Source organism: Loxodonta africana, chromosome 12, assembly GCF_030014295.1.
Source record: "Loxodonta africana isolate mLoxAfr1 chromosome 12, mLoxAfr1.hap2, whole genome shotgun sequence".
Taxonomy (NCBI): domain Eukaryota; kingdom Metazoa; phylum Chordata; class Mammalia; order Proboscidea; family Elephantidae; genus Loxodonta; species Loxodonta africana.
In genome coordinates, this window is record NC_087353.1 from 95519949 (window position 1) to 95544297 (window position 24349).

The following is a 24349-nucleotide window of genomic DNA, read 5'->3' on the forward strand; positions in this document are numbered from 1 at the left end:
TATTCTATGACGCCAGCATAACCAGATACCAAAGCCAGGCAGAAGTACCACAAAAAAAGAAAATTACAGACCAGTCTCTCTCATGAATATAGATGCAAAAATTAGCAGCAAAGTTCTAACCAATAGAATTCAGCATCATATCAAAAAAAAAAACAAGATGACCAAATAGAATTCATACCAGGTAAATGGTGGTGGCATAGTGGTTACGTGCTAACCAAAAGGTAAAAAGTTCAAATCCACCAGATGCTCTTTGGAAACTCTATGGGGCAATTCTACTCTGTCCTGTAGAGTAACTATGAGTTTGAATCAACTTAATGGCACTGGGTTTCGTTTCTGGAACACTGGCGACACAGTGTTTAAGAGTTAGGCTGCTAACCAAAAGGTTGGCAGTTTGAATCCACCAGGCACTCCTTGGAAACCCTATGGGGCACTTCTACTCTGTCCTATACGGTCACTATGAGTCAGAATCAACGTGACAGCAACGAGTTTGGTTTTGGGTTTTTTTTTGCAAGGATGGTTCAACAATAGAAAATCAATCAACATAATCTATCACATTAAAAAACAAAAGAAAAGAATCACATGATCATCTCAATTGATGCAGAAAAGGTATTTGATAAAGTCCAACATCCATTTCTGATTTTTTTTTAAAATCCATAAATAAAATAGAAATAAAGGGAAATTCCTCAACATAATAAAAGGCATCTAAACAGCCAATACCATTCTCAACGGAGAAAGTCTGAAAGCATTCCACCTGAGAACTCTAACAGGACTAGGATGCCCTTTATCACCACTCCTATTTAACATAGTGCTGAAAGTCCTAACTAGAGCAATAACGCAAGAAAAGGAAGTACATCCAAATTGATAAGGAAGAAGTAAAACTTTCCCTGTTTGCAGACAATATGATACTATACATAGAGAACCCTAAAGATTCCACAAGAAAACTACTGGAACTAATAGATTCAGCAGTGTGGCAGGATACAAGATCAACATACAAAACTCAGTTGCATTCCTATACACCAACAAAGAAAACTTCAAAAAGGAAATGAGGAAAACAATACCATTTATAATAGCACCTAACAAAATAAAATACTTCGGAATAAATCTAACCAGAGACATAAAAGACCTATACAAACAAAACGCTACTGCAAGAAACCAAAAGAGATGTGCGTAAACAGAAAAACACACCATGCTCATGGACAGGAAGACTCAAAAAAACAACATTCTAAAAATGTCAATCCTACCCAAAGAGATCTACAGATACAATACAATCTGGATCCAAATATCAACAGCTTTCTTTATCAAGATGGAAAAACTAATCATTAAACTTATATGCAAAGGAAAGAGGCCCCAGCTAAGAACAGTACTATTGAGGAAAAACAAAATAGGAGGCCAAACACTACCTGATCTCAGAACCTACTATACAGTCATGGTAGTCAAAACAGCTTGGCACTGAAACTACAACAAAAACATAAATCAAAGAAACAGAATTGAGAACCCAGGCATGAATCCATCCACCCACGAACAGCTCATCTTTGAAAAGGGCCCAAAATCCATTTTAAAAAAAAGGGCAAAAGAGAGTCTCATTAAGAGATGATGCTGGCAAAACTGGATATCCATCTGTAAAAAAAATAAAACAGGACTCATACCTAACACCGTACACAATAACTAATTCAAAAAGGATAAAAGACCTAAACATAAAAACTAAAACTATAAAGATCATGAAAGAAAAAATAGAGACAATGCTAAGGACCCTAATATATGGCATAAATAGGATTCAAACCATAACTAACAATGCCCAAACACCAGAAGATAAACTAGACAACTGGGAGCTACTAAAAATTAAACTCTTATGTCCATCAAAAGACTTCACCAAAAGAATAAAAAGAGAATCTAAAAACTAGGGAAAATTTTTGAGCTACGACATATTTGACAAAGGTCTAATCTTGAAAATCTGTAAGATACTGCAACACTGTAACATGACAAACAATCCAATTAAAAATGGGCAAAGGATATGACCAGACACCTCGCCAAAGCAGACAATCAGGCGGCTAACATACACATGAGAACATGCATGTGATCATTAGCCATTAGAGAAATGCAAATCAAAACCACAATGAGATACCATCTCACCCCGAAATTATTGGCACAAATCAAAAAAATGGAAGATAATAGATGTTGGAGGGGTTGTAGGGAGACTGGATCTCTTATGCACTGCTGGTGGGAATATAAAATGGCACATCACTATGGAAAAAGATATGGCGATTCCTTAAAAAGCTAGAAATAGAAATACCTTATGTTGCAGCAACCCCACTCCTAGAAATCTATCCTAGAGAAGCAAGAGTCATCACACAAACAGACATATGCACACCCATATTCACTGCAGCATTATTCACAATAGCAAAAAGATGGAAACAACCTAAGTGCCCATCAACGTATGGATAAACAAATTATAGTACATACACAATGGAATACTATGCAACAATAAAGAATGCTGATGAGTCTGTAAAACACCTCACAACGTGGATGAATCTGGAGGGCATTATGCTGAGTGAAATAAGTCAATCACAAAAGGACAAATATTGTATAAAACCACTATTATAAAAACTCAAGGAAAGGTTTACACACAAAAACGAGGGAAAAACACTAACTAGATGGTAGATAAGTGGTAACTTCTGGGGAAGTCAGCACAACTTGACCAATGCAAGGTCATGGAAGTTTCACAGACACATCCAAGCTCCCTGATGGACCAAATTACTGGGCTGAAGGCTGGGGACCATGGTCTCAGAGGACATCTAGCTCAATTGGCATGACATAGCCTATAAAGAAAAAGTTCTACATCCTACTTTGGTGAGTGCCATCTAGGGTCTTAAAAGCTTTTGAGCGGCCATCTAAAATACTCCACTGGTCCCACCCTGTCTGGAAGAAGGGAGACTGAAGAAAACCAAAGACACAAGGGAAAGATTAGTCCAAAGGACTAACGGGCCACAACTACCACAGCCTTCACCAGACTGAGTCCAGCACAGCTAGCTGGTGCCTGGCTACCACCACCAACTGCTCTGACAGGGATCATAATAGAGGGTCCTGGTCAGAGCTAGAGAAAAATGTAGAACAAAATTCTAACTCACAAAAAAAGACCAGACTTGCTAGTCTGACAGAGACTGGAGAAATCCTGAGAGCATGGCCCCCGGACACCCTTTAAACTCAGTAATGAAGTCACTCCTGATGTTCACCCTTCAGCAGAAAATTAGACAGACCCATAAAACAAAATAAGACTAAATGGGCACACCAGTTCAGGGGCAAGGACAAGAAGGCAGGAGGGGACAGGAAGCTGAAAACGGGGATCTAAGGCTTAGAAGGGGAGAGTATTGATATGTCATTGGGTTAGCAACAAACGTTATAAACAATATGTGTATTAATTGTTTAATGTGAAACTCATTTGCTCTGTAAATTTTCACCAAAGTCTAAGTACAATAAAAAAAAAGTAAAAATTTTACATTATTTATCAACAAGATCATCAAATTTAAATAAGCTTATTCATGTAACTCCAAAAATGGGAAGTTAATTAGCTCAAAGAAAATGTAAGGAAATGAAAAATAAATAAATGCAAGTTAAGGAAAAATAAAAAGAAAATGATCCACATTTGACTTTAGTAAGTAGTGTCTGGGGTCTTCAAAGCTTTTGAGCAGCCATCTAAGATACATCTACTGCTCCCATCCTGTCTGGAGAGAAGGAGAATGAGGAAAACCAAAGATACAAAGGAAATGAAATCCAAAGAACTAATGGACCACAAGTACCACACCAGAAACTAGATGGTGCCCAGCAACCGCCACCGACCACTCTGACAGGGATCACAATAGAGGGTCCTGGACAGGTCAGGAGAAAAAGGTAGAACAAAATTCATATTCACAAAAAAAGACCAGGCTTACTGCTCTGACAGAGGCTGGAGGAACCCCGAAACTATGGCTACCAGTCACCCTTTAAACTCAGAACTGAAATCACTCTCAAAGTTCACCCTTCAGCCAAAGACCACACAGGTCTATAAAACAATAACACATGTGAGGAACATGCTTCTTAGCTCAATCATGTCAATGAGACCAAATGGGCAACACCTGCCCAAAAGCAGGAAGAAAGAGGAAAACAAGACAAACGGAAATGGGGAATTGGACTGGAGAAGGGGAGAGTGTGGACACATTGTGGAGATTGCAATCAATGTCAAAAAGCAATTTGTGTATGAATTGTTGAAAGAGAACCTAATTTGCTCTGTAAGCTTTCACCTAAAGCACAATTAAAAAAAAAAAAAAAGATCTATATTAAGATTTTTTAGTAATAATAAAGAATGAGGGTGAAGTATGACATTAGAAGTGGATTTTAAATTAATAAGCATAGAATGGAGATCTCTCTAAAGAATAAAATATTCTGGACAAACACTAAAAAACAAACAAAAATCATATGAAATTCAAAGGGACCCAGGATACTTGAACTAATCCTGAAAAAAATAAAAGATAGAGAATTCACACTTTCTTATTTCAAAAACTTACCACACTTAGCTGAAATACTCAAGGCAATGATGCTGCCGCTGCCATCAACTCAATTTCAACTCATAGCGACCCTGTAAGACAGAGTAGAACTGTCCCATAGGGTTTCTAAGGCATGGCTGGTGGATTCAAACTGCCAACCTTTTGGTTAGCAGCCGTAGCTAGCCGTACCTCTTAACCACTCTGCCACCAGGGCTCCCAGTGTGGTGTAGGCATAAGGATAAACACAGAGATCAACAGAACATAGTAGAGAGCCCAGAAATAAACTCATGTGACTATGCTGGTTGACAAGGTTTCCAAGACCATTCAATAGGGAAACAAGTGTCTCTTTACCAAATGATGCTGGGACAATTGGATAACCACATGCAAAAGATTGAAATTGGACACTTTCCTCACATCATATACAAAAATAAAACCAAAATCGATCAAAGACCTAAATGTGAGAGCTTAAGATCTTAGAAGAAAATACAGATGAATTTTTATTACCTCTGATTTGGCAATGGAATCAGATATGACAACAAACCCACAAGCAACAAAAGAAAACATAGATAAATTGGACTTCATCAAAATCAAAAACTACATCTGTGCTTCAAGGACACTACCAAGAAAATGAAATGATAACCTACAAACAGCATAAAAATTTTTCAAATCATATCTCTGTTAAGGACTTCTACCTAGAATATATTAAAAAAAAAACCTTCTTACAACTCAACCACAAAAAGACAGCCCCGTTAGAAAGTGGTCAAAAGACATGAATAGGCTTTTCTCCAAAGATAGGAATGGCCAATAAACACATAAAAAATGTTCAGCATCATTCATCATTAAAGAAATGCAAATCAAAACATGAGATACCACTTCATACCCACAAGAGTAGTTCTAACCAAAAATATTAAAAAATAATAAACAACAAGTGCTAGAGAGGATGTGAGGAAATTGAAACATGTATACTCTGCTGATGGTACTGTAAAATGGGACAACCTCTGTGGAAAACAGTTTGGCAGTTCCTCAATAAGCTAAACATAGAGTCAATTCCAACTCACAGCAACCCTATAGGCAAGAGTAGAACTGCCCCATAGGGTTTCCAAGGAGCAGCTGGTGGATTCAAACTGCTAACCTTCTTGTTAGCAGCTGAGCTGTTAATCGCAGTGCTACCAGGGCTCTGGAATTACTATATGACCCAGCAATGCCACTCATGGGTATATACCCAAAAGAATTCAAAATATATATCTACATAAATACTTGTACACAAATATTTATAGCAGAAATATTCATAATAGTCAAAGGCAGAAAAACTCACCAAATGCCCATCAACTGAACAACTGATAACATCATGTCCACAAAAGGGAAAATTATTTGGCCATAAAAGAGAATGAGGCATCCATACATGCTACAACATGGATGAGCCTTGTAAACATTATGCTCAGTGAGAGGAACCAGTCACAAAGACCACATATTGCAGTATTCCATTTATACAAAATGACCAGAGCAGAAAAATCTAGAGACAGATAGTAGATTAGTGGTTCCCTAGGGGTGCAGGGTGGGAAGGGATTGGCAAATAGTAGGGTGATAGCTGTAGGGTATGGGATTTCTTCTAGAGTTGATGAAAACCTTCCAAATATAACTATGGAGGCGGTTTCACGTATTTGATAATACTAAAAACCACTGAATTATATACTTCAAATGCATACATTGCACAGTATGTGAATTATATATCTATTAAGCTGTTATAAAAAAAATAGTACTCCACACACTTATTAAGAAAACAAATGGGTCCAAGAAATCAAACTTTATGAGCTTCCTGGCGTTTTGCACAAAGGGATCTTGTGGGTTGTGGAGGGAATCGATGTTCACTCCAAATGACGTGCTAGTTATCACATCCATGCTGTAAGCTCCAAAGATGCTAAGTAGAGAAAGAAAGACAAAGAAACTTAAAATCAGCATTTCTTCAATATCCCTCCACTACATCTTTAGCAAGAAGAGCATGTAAATTCATACGGCCAGAGAAAGACAGGGAAAGAGCCACACACTTTCAAAATCATCTGCTGGATCATCTGAGGATCTATGTGCCCATCACACTCACTCATGAGGCACTTATCAGGTGACAATGATGCTGCTGTCCCACTGCTAGGAGCAATGGGAACACGAAGGTATGTTAGAACCACTTCTGAGCTATAATGAATTCTTCCTAGAAGAGTCCAGAAAGGTGATAATGGATCTAAGTCTTACCTCCCCATAATGTCTCTGCCCACAAGAGAATAATACATAGCATTTTGCTGGTATCCTCAGCAATACCATGAAGTTGTTCCAAGTTCTACATTTGAACTTTCCTGTCTCAATCAATGCCATCCAATAAGAACTAAATGCCTTTCCTCTCTGACAAATCCAAACCACTTACACTCAACACTTCAGTACTGTCAATCATGTTCCTTCTTTCTTAAAAGTTTTTTTTTTCCACATTTTACAAAGTATAAGTTGACAATTAAGCCGATAAGTTAATCTAGGCTCATATACACGGTGCAGGAGACCCTTTCTCTCCTGGCTGCCCTAATTTAGTGGGAGCCACCTTTCTTGGGTGGCCTATTGGGTGGTCTATTTAATACCACATATCTGTGTTTCTTTGATCACTAGAGCAACTCAACTCTGGGAATTTCAACTCAGCTGGAGGGCCTTATGATAGAGTTCAGAATCCCGGCCACTGCATTCCTACTTACCTTTTCAACGCAACAGGCTTGCCTTTCTGTTCTTCCTCTCTCAGATGCTTCACCAACACATCACCATATTGGCTGATGATGGGGAACATCTAAACACAAAACACACCACCAAAAAAACACCACCACCCATTGATAAATATGGAGACTCAAGACCTAGACTGATGGCTTTCCCAAGCAGGAAGCAGTAAGCGACATTTTTATTTTGAATCTTATAGTGTCTCTTCTGGTACGTAAAGATAAAAGGCCATATTAAGGAAGTTCAAACTCAGCTGACTACCCCTTGTAAAGAGACTTCACTTTCCACCTGTCCCCAGATTGGTTACTTGAGGTTCTAATTATCAGTTCTCTTATTTTCTAACCTCCTTGAGTTTTCCACTGGTGAAAGTTGGAGACAGCAATGTTCGTACTCTCTTCCACACTTCATCCTCGGACAAGGAAATAGCAGATTTCATAAATCCCATTGGACCTATCATCTGGAATTCAAAGCAAAAGACAATTGCTCTACGTAAGTTCCAGAGGTCTTCACAATTGTAGATAATTAGCTCTACAGGCATTATTTACTCAATGAATGCTTGAAGACTGCCTACTAGATAGCAGACTCTAGGCTAGGTGTTCCATCAATATTTATTCCAAATGCTCCCTGTGAGAATGGACACCTAGCCACCTGGTGTGGTTTCCAACCTTATTTGCCAATGCTCTTTTAAATACAAGTGTTCACAATGTAGGAAAATTCTTCTTCCAGGGGAATAGGATGGAAAAAGACCTAGTACGTCCTATAAGCCTGTGAAAAGCGGAAAGGAAATGCTCACATAGCCAGATGACCTCGGCTCAGGCCAGTTTTGTTTTTACATATCTTTATAGCTTGAGCAACTTGAATGAGAGCCTTTTTAATGGTAATTTCTTTCAAATAGCAGTTAATACTTCAAAAATTAGGAATATTTGCTAAATGAAATCATATAACATGTGTCTTTTGTGACTAGTTTCCTTCACTTAGCACTTCCAGAATAGCAAATATTTATTTAATATTAAAAATAAAATTATCCCTTACTTGTTCCCCCATGAATGATAGAAAAATGAAGGAGATAATTTTATTTCTAAGCTTCAGGCTGACCTATCAAGAAAACCTATTTGAAAACATTCTTCCATATTCCAAAATTGTATTGTGTTTTTAAATGGATACCTATAATATTCATTCATGATAAAAGCTCTGAGCAGCTAGGAGGCCAGGAAAATTTCCTCAACTTGATAAAGAGCAACTACCAAAAAAAAAAAAAGTACAGCTAATATCATATTTCATGGTGAAAGACTGAGAGCTTACCCACAAAGATCGGGAAAAAGGACAAAATGTCCACTCTCATCACTCTTATTCAAAAGCATACTAGAAGTCCTAGCTAGTGCATTAAGATGAAAAAAGAAATAAATGACTGTTTGGAAAGGAAGAAATAGAATTGTCTCTGTTTTCAGATGATATATTATTGACATAAACAATCTCAAGAATATGCATAAACAGAAAAGCTAAAAAATATCTCCCAAAACTAATGAAAGAGCTCAGCAAAGTTGTTGGATACAAAATAAGCACATGAAAATAAATCACATTTTTATATACTAATAACAAACATGTGGAAATTGGAATTCAGAAAGCATTACCATTAACAATTAGTCCAAACAAAATAAAATACTTAGCTATAAATCTAAAATGCTTGGTTGTTAACCAAAACGTCGGAGGTTCAAGTACATCCAGAGACACTTCCGAAGAATGGCCTGATGATCTGCATCTGAAAAGTCACCCACTGAAAAACTTATGGATCCCAGTTTTACTGTGATACACACAGGGCTGCCATGAGTTAGAGTCAAATTAACAACAATTCATTAGTTATAAATGGAACAAAACATGTTTAGGATACATATACTGAAAATTACAAAATGATGATGAAAGAAATCAAAGAAAATTAAGCAAACTAATGGAAAGATATACTGTGTTCATGGATTGGAAGACTCAACAAAGTAAAGATATTTCTTTCCCCAAAATTGATCTCTAGCTTTAATAAGATCTTATCAAAATCCAAGCAAGGTATTTTTAGAAATAGACAAGCTTATTACAAATTTGTAGGAAAAGCAAAGAATTTAGAATAGCTAAAAAGATCTGAAAAAGGATTAAAAAGTAGGAAGAATAACTCTACAAGATGTTAAATTTACTGTATTACAGGAATCAACTGTGTAGTATAAACACAGTTTATGTGTTTTACATGTGTGTAGAATAAACACAAAGGTCAATGGACCAGAATAGAGAATGAGAAATAGACCCACATAACTATGCCCAACAGATTTTTGACAATGGTGTAAAATCAATTCCATGGAGAAAAGATAGCCTTTCCAGCAAACAACTCTAAAGCAACTGGACATCCACTGGCAAAAGAATGAGCCTCAACCTAAACCTCACACTTCACACACACTAAAAAAGTCGAAATAAATCAGGCTTAAACGTAAGTGTACAACAATAAAACTTGAAAAAAAAAGAAAAGAGAGAGAGAGATGGAGACAAAGGAGAAAGAAGAAGAAGGAGGGTAAAACTAAGAAGAAGATGAAAAAAGAAGAAAAGGAAGAGGAAGCAGAACTGGAAGGAGGATGAGGAGAAGAAGAAATCAAATGAGAAGTGGAAAATCTTCTGGGCCCCATGCTAGGAAAACCATTTTCAGACTTGACATCGAAAGTATAATCTATGAAAGCAAAAATTAATATATTGGCCTTATAAAAATAAAAAAAAAAGTTTGCTCAGCTAAAGGCCCTGTTAAGAGGAAAAGACGAGCTACAGATTATGATTACAAAAAACTAGCAAGAAGGAGTATCATGGTGAGGGAGAAGTTCTATATTTTCATTGTGCTGGTGTATACAAAGACATACATGTGATAAAATTGAGTAGAGCTGCAGGCACACACACACAAATGCACATGCAAATGAGTGCACATAAAACTGATGAATTCCAAATAAGCTCTGTGCATTGAACCAATGTCGATGTAATGGTTTGACACCATACTGTAGTCAGTCAAGATGTTAACATTGGGGGAAACTGGGTGAGTGGTACATAAGACCTTCCTGTGTCTGTCTGGTTTTTTCTTGGTTCCCTCCACTCCCAAACTTCCTGTCAATCTATAATTATTTCAAATTTAGAATGTGAATAGATGAATAAAATTTTTAATGAAAAAAAATGGATACCTACCCTCCGATTTGTGAAGGTGGAATAACATTCTTTCACCAGTATTGTCTTGATCATGACTGGATCTGTGATGGCTATCACAGGCTGTCGACCATCATAAAACCTATGTCAGGAAACAGCTGATTAATCTAATCAAACTTAATTCTGCAGCTGGGGCCACTCCTAAGAGACCATACATTCATCTCGCTATGACAAAATCCATACTCCTAATTGTCCAATACACAGAAACGCTTTCCTCTAGTTCAAGTTAAGATAGGGTATGCAGTAAGATTCTGACCACAGAACTATCAGACTTTCCATAAAATGAAGGGACATTTAAAGACAAAATAGCTCTTAAAAGAAATCATGGTTAGAAAGAATATTAGAACAACTGTTAAAGAGAGGTCGTAGGCACATGGCTATTTCCTGTATCTTTCTTTGTAATTTTTTTAGATCAAAATATCTCATTTTTAAAAAGGCATTAAGTTAGCGAAAAATTGAAGGTAAATAATTATCTAAGAGAAAGACATAATTAAGGATAGTCCATTCATTCAATCATTTAAAATTACAATTTTAAAGATATGTCAAACTGTGATAGTATTTTACCTATTAAAGAGAAGCCTTTGGTAGCGTTAAGTTTAGAAAAAAATTTGAAAGAAATATAAAAGAGCAAGTGTAATTCATCTGTAATTTCTTTTTGTTATTTACATTTATTCATAAATATGGACCCCAATTGTGATGCAGCTCCATGTTGATGACATCATAGCATCAGGGAAATCCCACTTTTGACACATGTGCCACACAAAGCTGTATCTTTATATGTGATATATACAAATTGGTCCTGCTCTTCTGGCCAATAGAACGTCCATTTGTGGGAACAAGCCAATGGAATAAGGTATACTATAAGTTTTTTATGAGTTTAATTACACTATCCTGACATTTTGTTTTCCATTACCAATCATTTGAACTGGCAAGGCCAAAATGGAAGATTTTCCAAAAGTCATCTATTCTTTGACTTCACAGAGGAATCTCAAATGGCTCTGCAATCATATATAAAACTTGTTGAGAACCACTGTACTTCCTGCTGTCCATTTCCAGAAATACTCTGAAACTCAGGAGGCTTAAGTAAGTATTGAGGATATTTAGTTTGATAAGTTATTAGGATGATGCGTGTTAGGATTAAAAAAAAAAAAATTTAGCACCTACTAAAAGGGTTTGAAGCAGTACACTGACAGGAAGCTGCCAGAAATTCAAGCCCAATTCAGAAGAGGACATGGAAAAAAGGATATCATTGCTGATGTCACATGGATCTTGGCTGAAAGCAGAGAATACCAAAAACAGGTTTACCTGTGTGTTATTGACTATCCAAGGGCCTTCGATTATGTAGATCATAACAAATTATGTATAACGTGGCAAAGAATGAGAATTCCCGAACACTTAATTGTGTTCATGAAGGACCTGTACATAGACCAAGAGGCAGTCACTTAAACAGAACAAGGGAATACTACATGGTTTAAAGTCAGGAAAGGTATGTCTCAGGATTGTGTCCTTTCATAATATTCGATCTGTATGCTGAACAAATAATCCGAGAAACTTGACTATATGAAGAAGAAAGTGGCATCAGGATTGGAGGAAGACTCACTAACAACCTGCAATATGCAGATGACACAATCTTGCTCCTGAAAGTGAAGAAGACCTGAAGCACTTACCGAGAAGAACAAAGACTACAGCCTTCAGTATGATTGCACCTCAACATAAAGAAAACAAATATCCAGTACTTCCGGCCAACATGACACCATAGACAGAAGCACCATGCTGTCCCTCCACAGCAAGAACGCGAAAAACTAAGTAAAACAGAGACAAACGTTAATCCTGGAAACCAGAGTGCCAAATGAAGAGATTAAGAAATCAACCAAGCACTGAATGGAATAATAAACTGACCGAGAACAGGGAGCAAGGAGAGATACAGGTGGCAGTCCCCTATCAGCAACTCAGCACAGATTCCCCATCTTGGACTCCGGTCAGAGATTGGCAGACAGGCAGCAGGGGAAAGGAGTTTCACAGAGCTCCCAGCAGGAGATAGGGCACCCAGAAACCAGCAATACATGCTTACCCACCCCCTGTTCTCTCCCCACTAGTCTACCTCTATGCACCCTGGCAGGCAGCAGTAGTTTGGCTGGCCAGGAAGTGGAGCAGCTGTGTTGCTTGGATTCACCCTGCCCACACTGGAGATCAGCAGAGAGTACAGGAAAGCAGCTTCACGAAGTTCCCGGAGGAGACAGAGCACCCAGTAACCAATGATATATACTTTCCTAGCTCCCATCCTTCTTCCCCCCACAGCCAGGCCTCCTCTGCTTCCAGTCAGCCACAGTCCCTCAGCCAGGAATCAGCTGCTTCAGCCCGGGCTGCTTGGATTCATCCTGTCCACACTGGCTGGCTCCCTGAGTGCGACTTGTCTGCTGTTGATGTCGCTTTCTTCTATTTCTTTTGGTTTCTTCCGTGCCTCCCATCACCTCCCTCTCCTTTCTCTTGAACATCTGGCTTCATGAGCTACCTTTGCTTCTTCTTTAAAGACTGTGAGGGGCCGTTTGACTAGTGAACCGCTCCCCCAGCCCTTGACACCACACTGGTGGGATCCCTGGGGCTTTTTTACTTTTTTCTTGCTTTGTTCTGTTTTGCTTTGTTCGTTTGCTTTCTTTTTCCTTTCACAACATGGGAGCCCCTTCTACCCAGGCTGCACTGCACACATAGGAGCCAGTTCCTAAGTCTATGCAGCTGCATCAGTGGGATCCTGGGGGCATTTCTTTTTCCTTTCTTCCTTTTTTCTTTTCTTCCTTCCGTTCTTTCTTTTTACCTTTCTCTCTTTCTTCATTTCGCAGCTCTCATCTCTCTGTACTTACCTTCTTTTCCCGTCTCCTGAATACCTGGAGCTGTGTGAAATCTATACCCCCTCTAGCCAGGCTATTCTGTGCAGCCTGGGAGCCACTTCCTGTGTCTTCACAGCCGCACTGGTGGGATCCCTGGCGGCTTTTCTTTTCTTTCTTATCCCAAATTTGGCCAGTTATTTATTTTTATTCTTCCCTTTTTTTTTTTTTTTTTGTTCCTTTTTGTTTTTCTGCATTTCTCAGTTTCTCTTCTCTCCACTACAATGGGAAGCTCCCTTGGCACTCTTTGTTTCTTTTTGGCTCCTGTTTCTCTCTCCTCTTTCCCATAGCCACATAATCTCCACACATCACAACCTCCTCCTTCATTCCTGCCTACCTACACTGTGCACTGAACATCACACCCCTGAGCAGCTCAGGCACAGTCTACCGAAACCTACCCAGTACTCATTCCTGGCCAGGCCCTGTTGACCCAGGTACATGCCACAAACAACCCATCCCAGCCCCTCCCTTCAGCTGGGACCATAGCTGGACCATAGCTGAACCATAGCTGAGCGACGGGCCCTGCCCATTGGACAAAGAGGTGAAAAGTATTGTGAGCACAGACAAATAACAAAGAATACACAGTCTGTCTGCTCAAGTATAACGAAATAAAACAAAACAAACACATCTATAATCAAGAAACAAAGAAAATAACTACTGAATGCCCCAAAGACAGCAGGCAATATCAAAACTTATTAAAAGACACAGGCCAGGATGGTTTCAGTATGCGTTCAAAATAAAATGCCACATGACATTCCAGTAGAAGAAAAGGAACTACAATTACCTGACAGGGAATATTAAGAGCAATCCAAGAGTTGTAGCAAAAAGCAGACAAAAATGAGGAAAAAATAGACAATTTATGAAAAGGCAGGAAAATATGGACCAAAACAATGGAACAATTCAGGAAAATAATACAGGAACAAAATGCCAAAATAAATTCACAACTAGAAATCACACAAAAGCAACAGTTAGAAATTCAAAAGATAAACAAACAAGATTTAAGAAATGGACAGAGTCATAGGAGGGCTGAGGAGCAGGTAAGAAACGATGGAAGCATGATCAGCGAAACTGAAGACAAATACTTGGATACAATTCTGTTTGAGGAAAAATCAGAAAAAAGAACAAAAAAAGAAAAAACCTGAAAATTATGTGGGATACAATCAAAAGCAAAAATTTGCTAGTGATCAGAGTTCCACAACAGAGGGAGAAGATGGAAAACACAGTGAGGATCACTGAAGAACGTCTGACAGAAAACTTCCCTAATATCAGGAAAGATGAAAACCTGACCATCCAAGAAGCTCAACAAACCCCACATAGGATAGACCCCAAAAGAAAATCACCAAGGCATACCATAAGCACACTCACTAAAACCAAAGACAAAGAAAAAATTCTGAGAGCAGCTTAAGAAAAACAAAAAGTCACATACAAAGAAGCAATAAGACTAAGCTCTGATTATTTGGCAGAAATCGTGCAGGTAAGAAGGCAAGGGGGTGACATAAATAAAACCTTGAAAGAAAAAAAATTGGCAACCAAGAATAATCAATCCTGCAAAACTTTTGTTCAAATATGATGGTAAAATTAGGAATTTCCAGATAAATCAAAATTAAGGGAATATGTAAAAACAAAACCAAACTTACAAGAATTATTAAAGGGAGTCCTTCAGTCTGAGAACAAACAACATCAGACCACAGCCTGAATTTAGGATGCAAGATTGTACCAGCCAGATACCTTCCTAGGAAATGAACTCTCAGGGATTATCCAAAACCAAAAGAATTACAACAAGGAACCAGAGAGGTTAATCTGTAAATGACAACATCAGAACAATAAAAGAGGGAATAAATGGTGTAGGTATAGAACTTTCTAATGGTGAGGAAGGCAAGGTGATACCAAGTAATAATAGACTCATTCAAATCTATGACGGTAAGGGTAAATTTCAAGGTAACCAAAAAGAAAATTAGGAAACCTACTCAACAAAAAAAGAAGAAAACCATAAACTCTCAATATAAACACAATCTACAAAAACAAAAGAAAAAAAAGAAAACCACAAACAAAAGGAATACAGCAAAAGAGAGTAAGAGGAACAAAGAAAATGTCAGCACCACAAAAAAAAAACTCACAAAACGACAGCAATAAACTCATGCCTGTCAATAATCACACTGAATGTAAATGGCCTAAATGCACCCATAAAGAGACAGAGAATGACGGAACAGATTAAAAAAAACAGGGTCCATCAATATGCTGTCTCTAAGAGACGTACCTTAGAAACAAAGATGTAAATTTACTAAAATTCAAAGTATGGAAAAAATATATCAAGCAAATAACTACCAAAAAAGAGCAGAAGTGGCAATACTAGTCTCAGATAAAATAGACTTCAAAACAAAATCCACCATAAAAGACAAAGAAGGCCACTATATAATGATTAAAGGGAGAATGTATCATGAGGACTTAACCAAAATAAACATCTACATACCCAATGACAGGGCTCCAAAATACATAAAACAAACTCTAACAGCAGTGAAAACAGAAATCGACAGTTCCACAATAACAGTAGGAGATTTCAACACACCACTGTTGGTAAAGGACAGAACATCTAGAAAGAAACTCAACAAAGATACAGAAGAGCTAAAGAGCACAATCAGCCAACATGACCTCACAGACATATATAGAACACTCCACCCAACAACTGCAAAGTACATATTCTTTTCCACCATGCATGGAACATTCCCGAAAATAGACCAGATCTTAAGCCACAGAGAAACCCTCAACAAAATCCAAAACATTGAGATAATACAATCTATCTTCTCTCATCACAACACCATCAAAGTAGAAATTAACAACAGGAACAGCAGGGGAAAAAAATCAATTACATGGAAACTGAATAACACCCTGCTTGAAAACCACTGAGTAACAGAAGAAATCAGAGATGGAATCAAATAATTCCTAGAATCAAATAAGAATGAAAACACATCATACGAAAACTTTCGGGACACAGCAAAGGCAGTCCTCAGAGGTCAATTTATAGCAATAGATGCACACATCAAAAAAGAAGAAACTGACAAAATCAAAACATTAGTTACACAACTTAAACAAATAGAAAGACAACAGCAAAAGAAGCCCACAGCCACCAGAAGAAAGGAAATAATAAAGATAAGAGCAGAAATACATGAAATAGAGAATAGGAAAACAATAGAAAGAATCAATAAAGCCAAAAGTTGATTCTTTCAAAGGCTCAACAAAATTGACAAACCACTGGACAAATTGACAAAAGAAAAACGGGAGAGGACACAAATAATCCAAATAAGAAATGAAATGTGGAACATTACAACAGACCCAACTGATATAAAAAGGATCATAACAGGGAGAATTATGAAAAACTATACTCCAACAAATTTGAAAACCTAGAGGAAATGGACAAATTTCTAGAAACATGCTACTTATCCAAACTAACACAAAATGATGTTGAAAAACTAAACAGGCCCATAACAAGAGAAGAGATTGAAAGGTAATAAGAAAAAAAAAAACTCCCAACAAAAAAGAAAAGCCAAGGCCCAGATGGTTTCACTGGAGAATTCTACCAAACATTCAGAGAAGAGCTTATGCCAGTACTACTCAAACTATTTCAGAACATAGAATAGGAAACGATACTTCCAAATTCATTCTATGAAGCCAGCATAAACCTGATACCAAAACCAAGCAACCAAACCACAAAAAAAGAAAATTACAGACAAATATCTCCCAAGAATATAGATGCAAAAATTATCAACAGAATTCTAGCCAATAGAATAAAGCATCATATCAAAAAAATACTACACCACAACCAAGTAAGATTCGTGAAAGTTATGCAAGGACGGCTTAACATTAGAAAACCAATCAACACAATCTACCACATAAATAAAAGGAAAGAAAAGAATCACATGATCATCTCAATTGATGCAGAAAAGGCATTGAACAGTGTCCAACACCCATTCCTTATAAAAACTCTCAATAAAATAGGTATAGAAGAGAAATTTCTCAACATAATAAATGGCATCTATGCAAAACCAACGGCCAACATCATTCTTAATGGATAGAGCTGAAAACATTCCCCTTGAGAATAGGAACAAGACAAGGATGTCATTTACCACCACTCCAATTTAACATTGTGCTAGAAGTCATAGCTAGAGTAATAAGGCAAGAAAAACAAATAAAGAGCATCCAAATTGATAATGAAGAAGTTAAACCGTCTGTATTTGCGGGTGCTATCATACTATTTTTTTTTTTTTTTTTTATAGAAAACCCAAAAGACTCCGTGAGAAAACTACTGGAACTAATAGAAAGATTCAGCAGAGGAGGAGGATACAACATAAACATACAAAAATCAGTTGGATTCCTATACACCAATAAAGAGAATGATGAAAAGGAAATCACAAAAACAATACCATTTATGATAACCTCTAAAAAATAAAATAAAAAAGAATCGACTTGACGGCAGTGGATGTGGTTAAAAAATAAAATACATAGGAATAAATCTAACCAGGGATGTAAAAGATCTATACAAAGAAAACTACAAAACACTACTGCAAGAAAACAAAAGAGATCTACATAAATGGAAAAACATACCACATTGATGGATATATAAATTCATCATTGTAAAAATGTCAATACTACCCAAAAAGATTTACAAATACAACTCAATCCTGATCCAAATACCAACAGCATTCTTTAAAGAGATGGAAAAACTGTTCATTAACTTTATATGGAAAGGAAAGAAGCCCCAGATGAGTAAAGCACTATTGAAGAAGAGGAATAAAGTAGGAGGGTTCACACTACCTGACCTCAGAACCTATTATACAGCTACAGTAGTCAAAACAGCTTGGTACTGGTCCGACAACAACCACATTGGCCAATGGAACAGAATTGAGAACCAAGATGGAAACCCATCCACCTATGGTCACCTGATCTTCGACTAAGGGCCCAAAGTCCATCAAATGGGGAAAAGACAGTCTTTTTAACAAATAGTGCTGGCAAAACTGGATGTCCATCTGCAAAAAGATGAAACAGGGCCCATACCTCACACCATATACAAAAACTAATTCAAAATGGATCAAAGACCTAAATATAAAGCCAAAAACTATGAAGTTCATAGAAGAAAAAACGGGATCAATGCTAGAGGCCCTAATACACAACATTAACAGGATACAAATCAACAACACACAAACTCTAGAATATAAGATGGGTAACTGGGGTCTTCAAAAAATTAAACACTTGTACTTATCAAAAGTCTTCACCAAAAGAGTAAAAACAGAACGTACAGACTGGGGAAAAAATTTGGGCTGTTACAAATCAAATAAAAGTCTAATCTGTAAAATCTGCAAGAAAATCCAACACCGCTACAACAAAAAGACAAATAATCCAACCAAAAAATGGGCAAAGGAAATGAACAGACACTTCACCAAAGAAGACATTTAAGCGGCCAACAGACACATGAGGAAATGTTCAAGATCACTAACCATTAAAAAAAAAGAGAAATGCAAATCAAACCCACAATGAGACACCAACTCACCCTAGCATTACTGGCACAAGACAAAAAAAAAGGGGAATATCAAATGTTCGAGAGGCTTCAGGGAGATCGGAACTCTTATATGCTACTGGTGACAATGCAAAATGATACAACCATTTTGGAAAGTGATATGGTACTTCCTTAGAAAGCCAGAACTAGAAATACCATACAATCCAGCAATCTCACTCCTAGGAATATATCCTAGAGAAATAAGAGTCATCACATGAATAGACATATGCACACCCATATTCGCTGCAGCTTTGTTCACAATAGCAAAAAGACGGAAACAACCTAGATGCCCATCAACAGATGAATGGATAAGCAAACTGTGGTACATACACACAATGGAGTATTATGAAAGGATAAACAATGCCCATGAATCTGCAACACATCTCATAACGTGGATGAATCTGGAGGGCATTATGCTGAGTGAAATAAGTCAATCACAAAAGGACAAATATTGTATGAGATCACTACTGTAAAAACTCATGAAAAGATTTACACACAAAAAGAAACAATCTTTGATGTTTACAAGGGAAGGGAAGGTTAGGGATGGAAAAGCACTAAATAACCATAGATAAGTGGTAACTTTGGCAAAGCATAAAACAGTACACAAAACTGGGGAAGCCAGTACACCTTGCACAAGGCAAGGTCACAGAGGCTCCATAATCACATCCAAACTCCCTGCGGAACTGAATTGCTCGGCCGAGGGCTGTAGGGACCATCTACCTCAATTGGCATAACATAGTTCATAAAGAAAGTGTTCTACATTCTACTTTGGTGAGTAGCATCTGGGATCTTAAAAGCCTGTGAGCAGCCATCTAGGATACTCCACTGGTCTCCACTCTTTGGGAGCAAAAAATAATGAAGAAAATTAAAGAAACAAGGGAAAGATTAGTCCAAGGACTAATAGGTCACATCTACCACAGCCTCCACCAGACTGAGTCCAGTACAACTAGATGGTGCCCAGCTACCACCAATGACTGCTCTGAGAGGAATCATAAGAGAGGGTCCTGGACAGAGTTGGAGAAGAATGCAGACCTGAATTCTAACTCAAAAAGAAAGACCAGACCTTGCTAGCCTGACAGAGACTAGAGAAACCCTGAGAGTATGCCCCCAGACACACTTTCAGCTCAGTAATGAAGTCACTCCTGAGGTTCACCCTTCAAAGACTGAACAGGGCCATAAAACAAAATGAGACTAAAGGGGGACACCAGCCCAGAGGCAAGGACTAGAAGGCAGGAGAAGACAGGAAAGTTGGTAACAGGGAAGCCAAGGTTGAGAAGGGAGAGTGTTGACATGTCGTGGGGTTGTTAATCAATGTCATAAAACAATATGTGTATTGTTTCATGAGAAACTAGTTTGCTCTGTAAACCTTCATGTAAAGTACAATGAAAAAAGAAAGTAAATATACTCACAACTGGATCAATAAGCAACATCAGAAAAGATTGCAGTTGTTAAGGATTTCATTTTACTTAGATCCACAATCCATGCCCATGAAAGCAGAAGTCAAGAAATCAAACCATGTATTCCTTGGTCAAATCTGCAGCAAAAGACCTCCTTAAAGTATTAAAAAGGAAAGATATCACTTCGAGTACAAAGATTCCCCTGACCTAAGCCACAGTATTTTCAATCACCTCATATACATGTGAAAGCTGGACAATGGAATAAGGGAGACTGAAGAAGAACTGATGACTTTAAATTATGATATTGACAAAGAATATTGAATATACCATGGACTGCCAGAAGAATGAACAAATATGTCTTACAAGAAAAACAGCCAGAATGTTCTTTGGAAGCAAGGATTTTGAGACTTCACCTGAGGTACTTTAAACATACTATCAGGAGGGACAAGTCACGAGTGGTCATCCTTGGTAAAGTAGAGGGTCATGTTTTGGTAAAGTAGAGGGTCAGCAAAAAAGAAGAAAACTCTCAACGAGATGGATTGACACAGTGGCTGCAACAACGGGCTCAAGCATAAGGACTGTGAGGATGGTGTAGGACCAGGCAGTGTTTCATTCTGTTGCACACAGGGTCACTATGAGTGTGCACCAACCTGAAGGAACCTAATAAGAGCAGAAGAGTTTGAAGGAGCCCTAGTGGAGCAATAGTTCTATGCTCTGCCACTAACCAAAAGGTTGGCAGTTCAAACTTACCCAGCGTTTCCATGGGAGAAAGACGTGGTGATCTGCTCCTGTAAAGATTATATCCTAGAAAACACTATGAGGCAGTTCTACTCTGTCACCAAGGGTCACTATGAATCATAATCAACTCAACCACACACAACAACAGAACATTTTGAAATAATGCAGACCTACGGAAGGAAAAATTAGACAGAAACTAATGCTGGCAGTCTCTGGACAAAAGTGATTATCTTCAATTTTCTAGGCCTCACTCAGACTGTAGACTATGAAACCTGGAGACGTGTGGGATCACAGCTATGACAAATCTCCAAGAGCTTTACAAGAGATAGTTCATCCTACGAGGCTCATGTGTCTGTCAGTTTGTTGTCCTGTGGGGGTTTGCGTGTTGCTGTGATGCTGGAAGCTATGCCACCGGTATTCAGATACCAACAGGGTCACCCATGGAGGACAGGTTTCAGCTGAGCTTCCAGACTAAGACAGACTAGGAAGAAGGACCCGGCAGTCTACTTCTGAAAAGCATTAGCCAGTGAAAACCTTATGAATACCAGCGGAACATTGTCTGATATAGTGCTGGAAGATGAGCCCCTCAGGTTGGGAGGCACTCAAAAGATGACTGGGGAAGAGCTGCCTCCTCAAAGTAGAGTTGACCTTAATAATGTGGACGGAGTAAAGCTTTCAGGACCTTCATTTGCTGATGTGGCGTGACTCAAAATGAGAAGAAACAGCTGCAAACATCCATTAATAATTGGAACCTGGGATGTATGAAGTATGAATCTAGGAAAATTGGAAACCGTCAAAAATGAAATGGAATGCATAAACATCGATATCCTAGGTATTAGTGAGCTGAAATGGACTGGTATTGGCCATTTTGAATCGGACAATCATATAGTCTACTATGCTGGGAATGACAACTCGAAGAGGAATGGTGTTGCATTCATCGTCAAAAAGAACATTTCAAAATCTATCCTGAAGTACAATGCTGTCAGTGATAGGATAATATCCATACGCCTATTAATACGACTATTATTCAAATTTAGGCACCAAGAACTAGGGCCAAAGATGAAGAAATAGAAGAGTTTTATCAGCTGCTGCAGTCTGAAATTGATCAAACATGCAATCAAGATGCATTGCTAATTACTGGCAATTGGAATGCTAATATTGGACACAGAGAAGGATCAGTAGTTGGAAAAGAGGCCTTGGTGATAGAAATAATGCTGGAGATCGAATGATAGAATTTTGCAAGGCCAACCACTTCTTCATTGCAAATACCTTCTTTCACTAACATAAACGGCAACTATACAGATCGGCCTCGCCAGATGGAACACACAGAAATGAAATTGACTACATCTGTGGAAAGAGATGATGAAAAACTTCAATATCATCAGTCAGAACAAGGCTAGGGGCTGACTGTGGGACAAGCCATCAACTGCTCATATGCAAGTTCAAGCTGAAACTGAAGAAAATCAGAGCAAGTCCACGAAAGCCAAAATATGACCTCGAATATATCCCACCTGAATTTAGAGACCATCTGAAGAATAGCTTTGACGCGTTGAACACTAGTGACTGAAGACCAGACGAGTTGCGGAATGACATCAAGGACATCATCCATGAAGAAAGCAAAAGGTCACTAAAAAGAAAGGAAAGAAAGAAAAGACCAAGATGGATGTCAGAGGAGACTCTGAAACTTGTTCTTGAGCGTCGAGCAGCTAAAGCAAAAGGAAGAATTGATGAAGTAAAAGAACCGAACAGAAGATTTTGAAGCGTGTCTCGAGAAGACAAAGTAAAGTATTATAATGACATGTGCAAACAGCCGGAGATGGAAAACCAAAAGGGAAGAACACACTCGGCGTTTCTCAAGCTGAAAGAACTAAAGAAAAAATTCAAGTCTCGAGTTACAATAATGAAGGATTCCATGGGGAAAATATTAAACGATGCAGGAAGCATCAAAAGAAGATGGGAGGAATATACAGAGAGTCATTATACCAAAAAGAATTAGTCAATGTTCAGCCATTTCAAGAGGCGGCATATGATCAGGAACCGATGGTACCAAAGGAAGAAGTCCAAGCTGCTCTGAAGGCATTAGCGAAAAACAAGGCTCCAGGAATTGATGAAATATCAATTGAGATGTTTCAACAAACAGATGCATTGCTGGAGGTGCTCACTCATCTATGCCAAGGAATATGGAAGACAGCTTCCTGGGCAACTGACTGGAAGAGATCCATATTTATGTCTATTCCCAAGAAAGGTGATCCAACCGAATGTGGAAATTATTGAACAATATCATTAATATCACACGCAAGCAAAATTTTGCTGAAGATCATTCAAACACGGCTCCGGAGAGCAGTATATCGACAGGGAACTGCCCGAAATTCAGGCTGGTTTCAGAAGAGGACATGGAACCAGGGATATCATTGCTGATGTCGGATGGATCCTGGCTGAAAGCAGAGAATACCAGAAAGATGTTTACCTGTGTTTTATTGACTATGCAAAGGCATTTGACTGTGTGGATCATAATAAATTATGGTTAACATTGCGAAGAATGGGAATTCAAGAACACTTAATCATGCTCATGAGGAACCTTTCCATAGATCAAGAGGCGGTTGTTCAGACAGAAAAGGGGATATTGATTGGTTCAAAGCCAGGAAAGGTGTGCGTCGGGGTTGTATTCTTTCACCGTACCTATTTAATCTGTATGCTGAGCAAATAATCCGAGAAGCTGGACTATATGAAGAAGAACGGGGCATCAGGATTGGAGGAAGACTCATCAACAACCTGTGTTATGCAGATGACACAACTTTGCTTGCTGAAAGTGAAGAGGACTTGAAGCACTTACTAATGAAGATCAAAGACCACAGCCTTCAGTATGGATTGCACCTCAACATAAAGAAAACAAAAATACTCACGACTGGACCAACGAGCAATATCATGATAAATGGAGAAAAGATTGAAGTTGTCAAGGATTTCATTTTATATGGATCCAGAATCAACAGCCATTGGAAGCAGCAGTCAAGAAATCAAAAGACGCATTGCATTGAGTAAATCAGCTGCAAGGGACCTCTTTGAAGTGTTGAAGAGCAAAGATGTCCCCTGAAGACTAAGGTGCGCCGGACCCAAGCCATGGTATTTTCAATCACATCATATGCATGTGAAAGCTGGACAATTAATAAGGAAGACCGAAGAAGAGTTGACGCCTTTGAATTGTGGTATTGGTGAAGAATATTGAATAAACCATGGACTGCCAAAAGAACAAACAAATCTGTCTTGGAAGAAGTATAGCCAGAATGCTCCTTAGAGGCAAGGATG

The 24349-nt window shown here is 38.2% G+C and overlaps 1 protein-coding gene across 2 annotated transcripts in view; it reads right to left on the reverse strand.

Annotated features, from left to right (window-relative positions):
* LOC100677576 (cytochrome P450 3A12-like) overlaps positions 1-24349 on the reverse strand; it is a 45288-nt gene that overhangs the window by 17179 nt on the left and 3760 nt on the right. For both annotated transcript variants that reach the window (XM_003416504.3, XM_023555935.2), the window contains exons 4-7: positions 10464-10563; positions 7606-7719; positions 7247-7335; positions 6287-6435 (exon numbers count right to left, since the gene is read on the reverse strand). In XM_003416504.3, coding sequence (XP_003416552.2) covers positions 6287-6435; positions 7247-7335; positions 7606-7719; positions 10464-10563 — 452 coding nt within the window. The remainder of the gene's footprint in view (positions 1-6286; positions 6436-7246; positions 7336-7605; positions 7720-10463; positions 10564-24349) is intronic.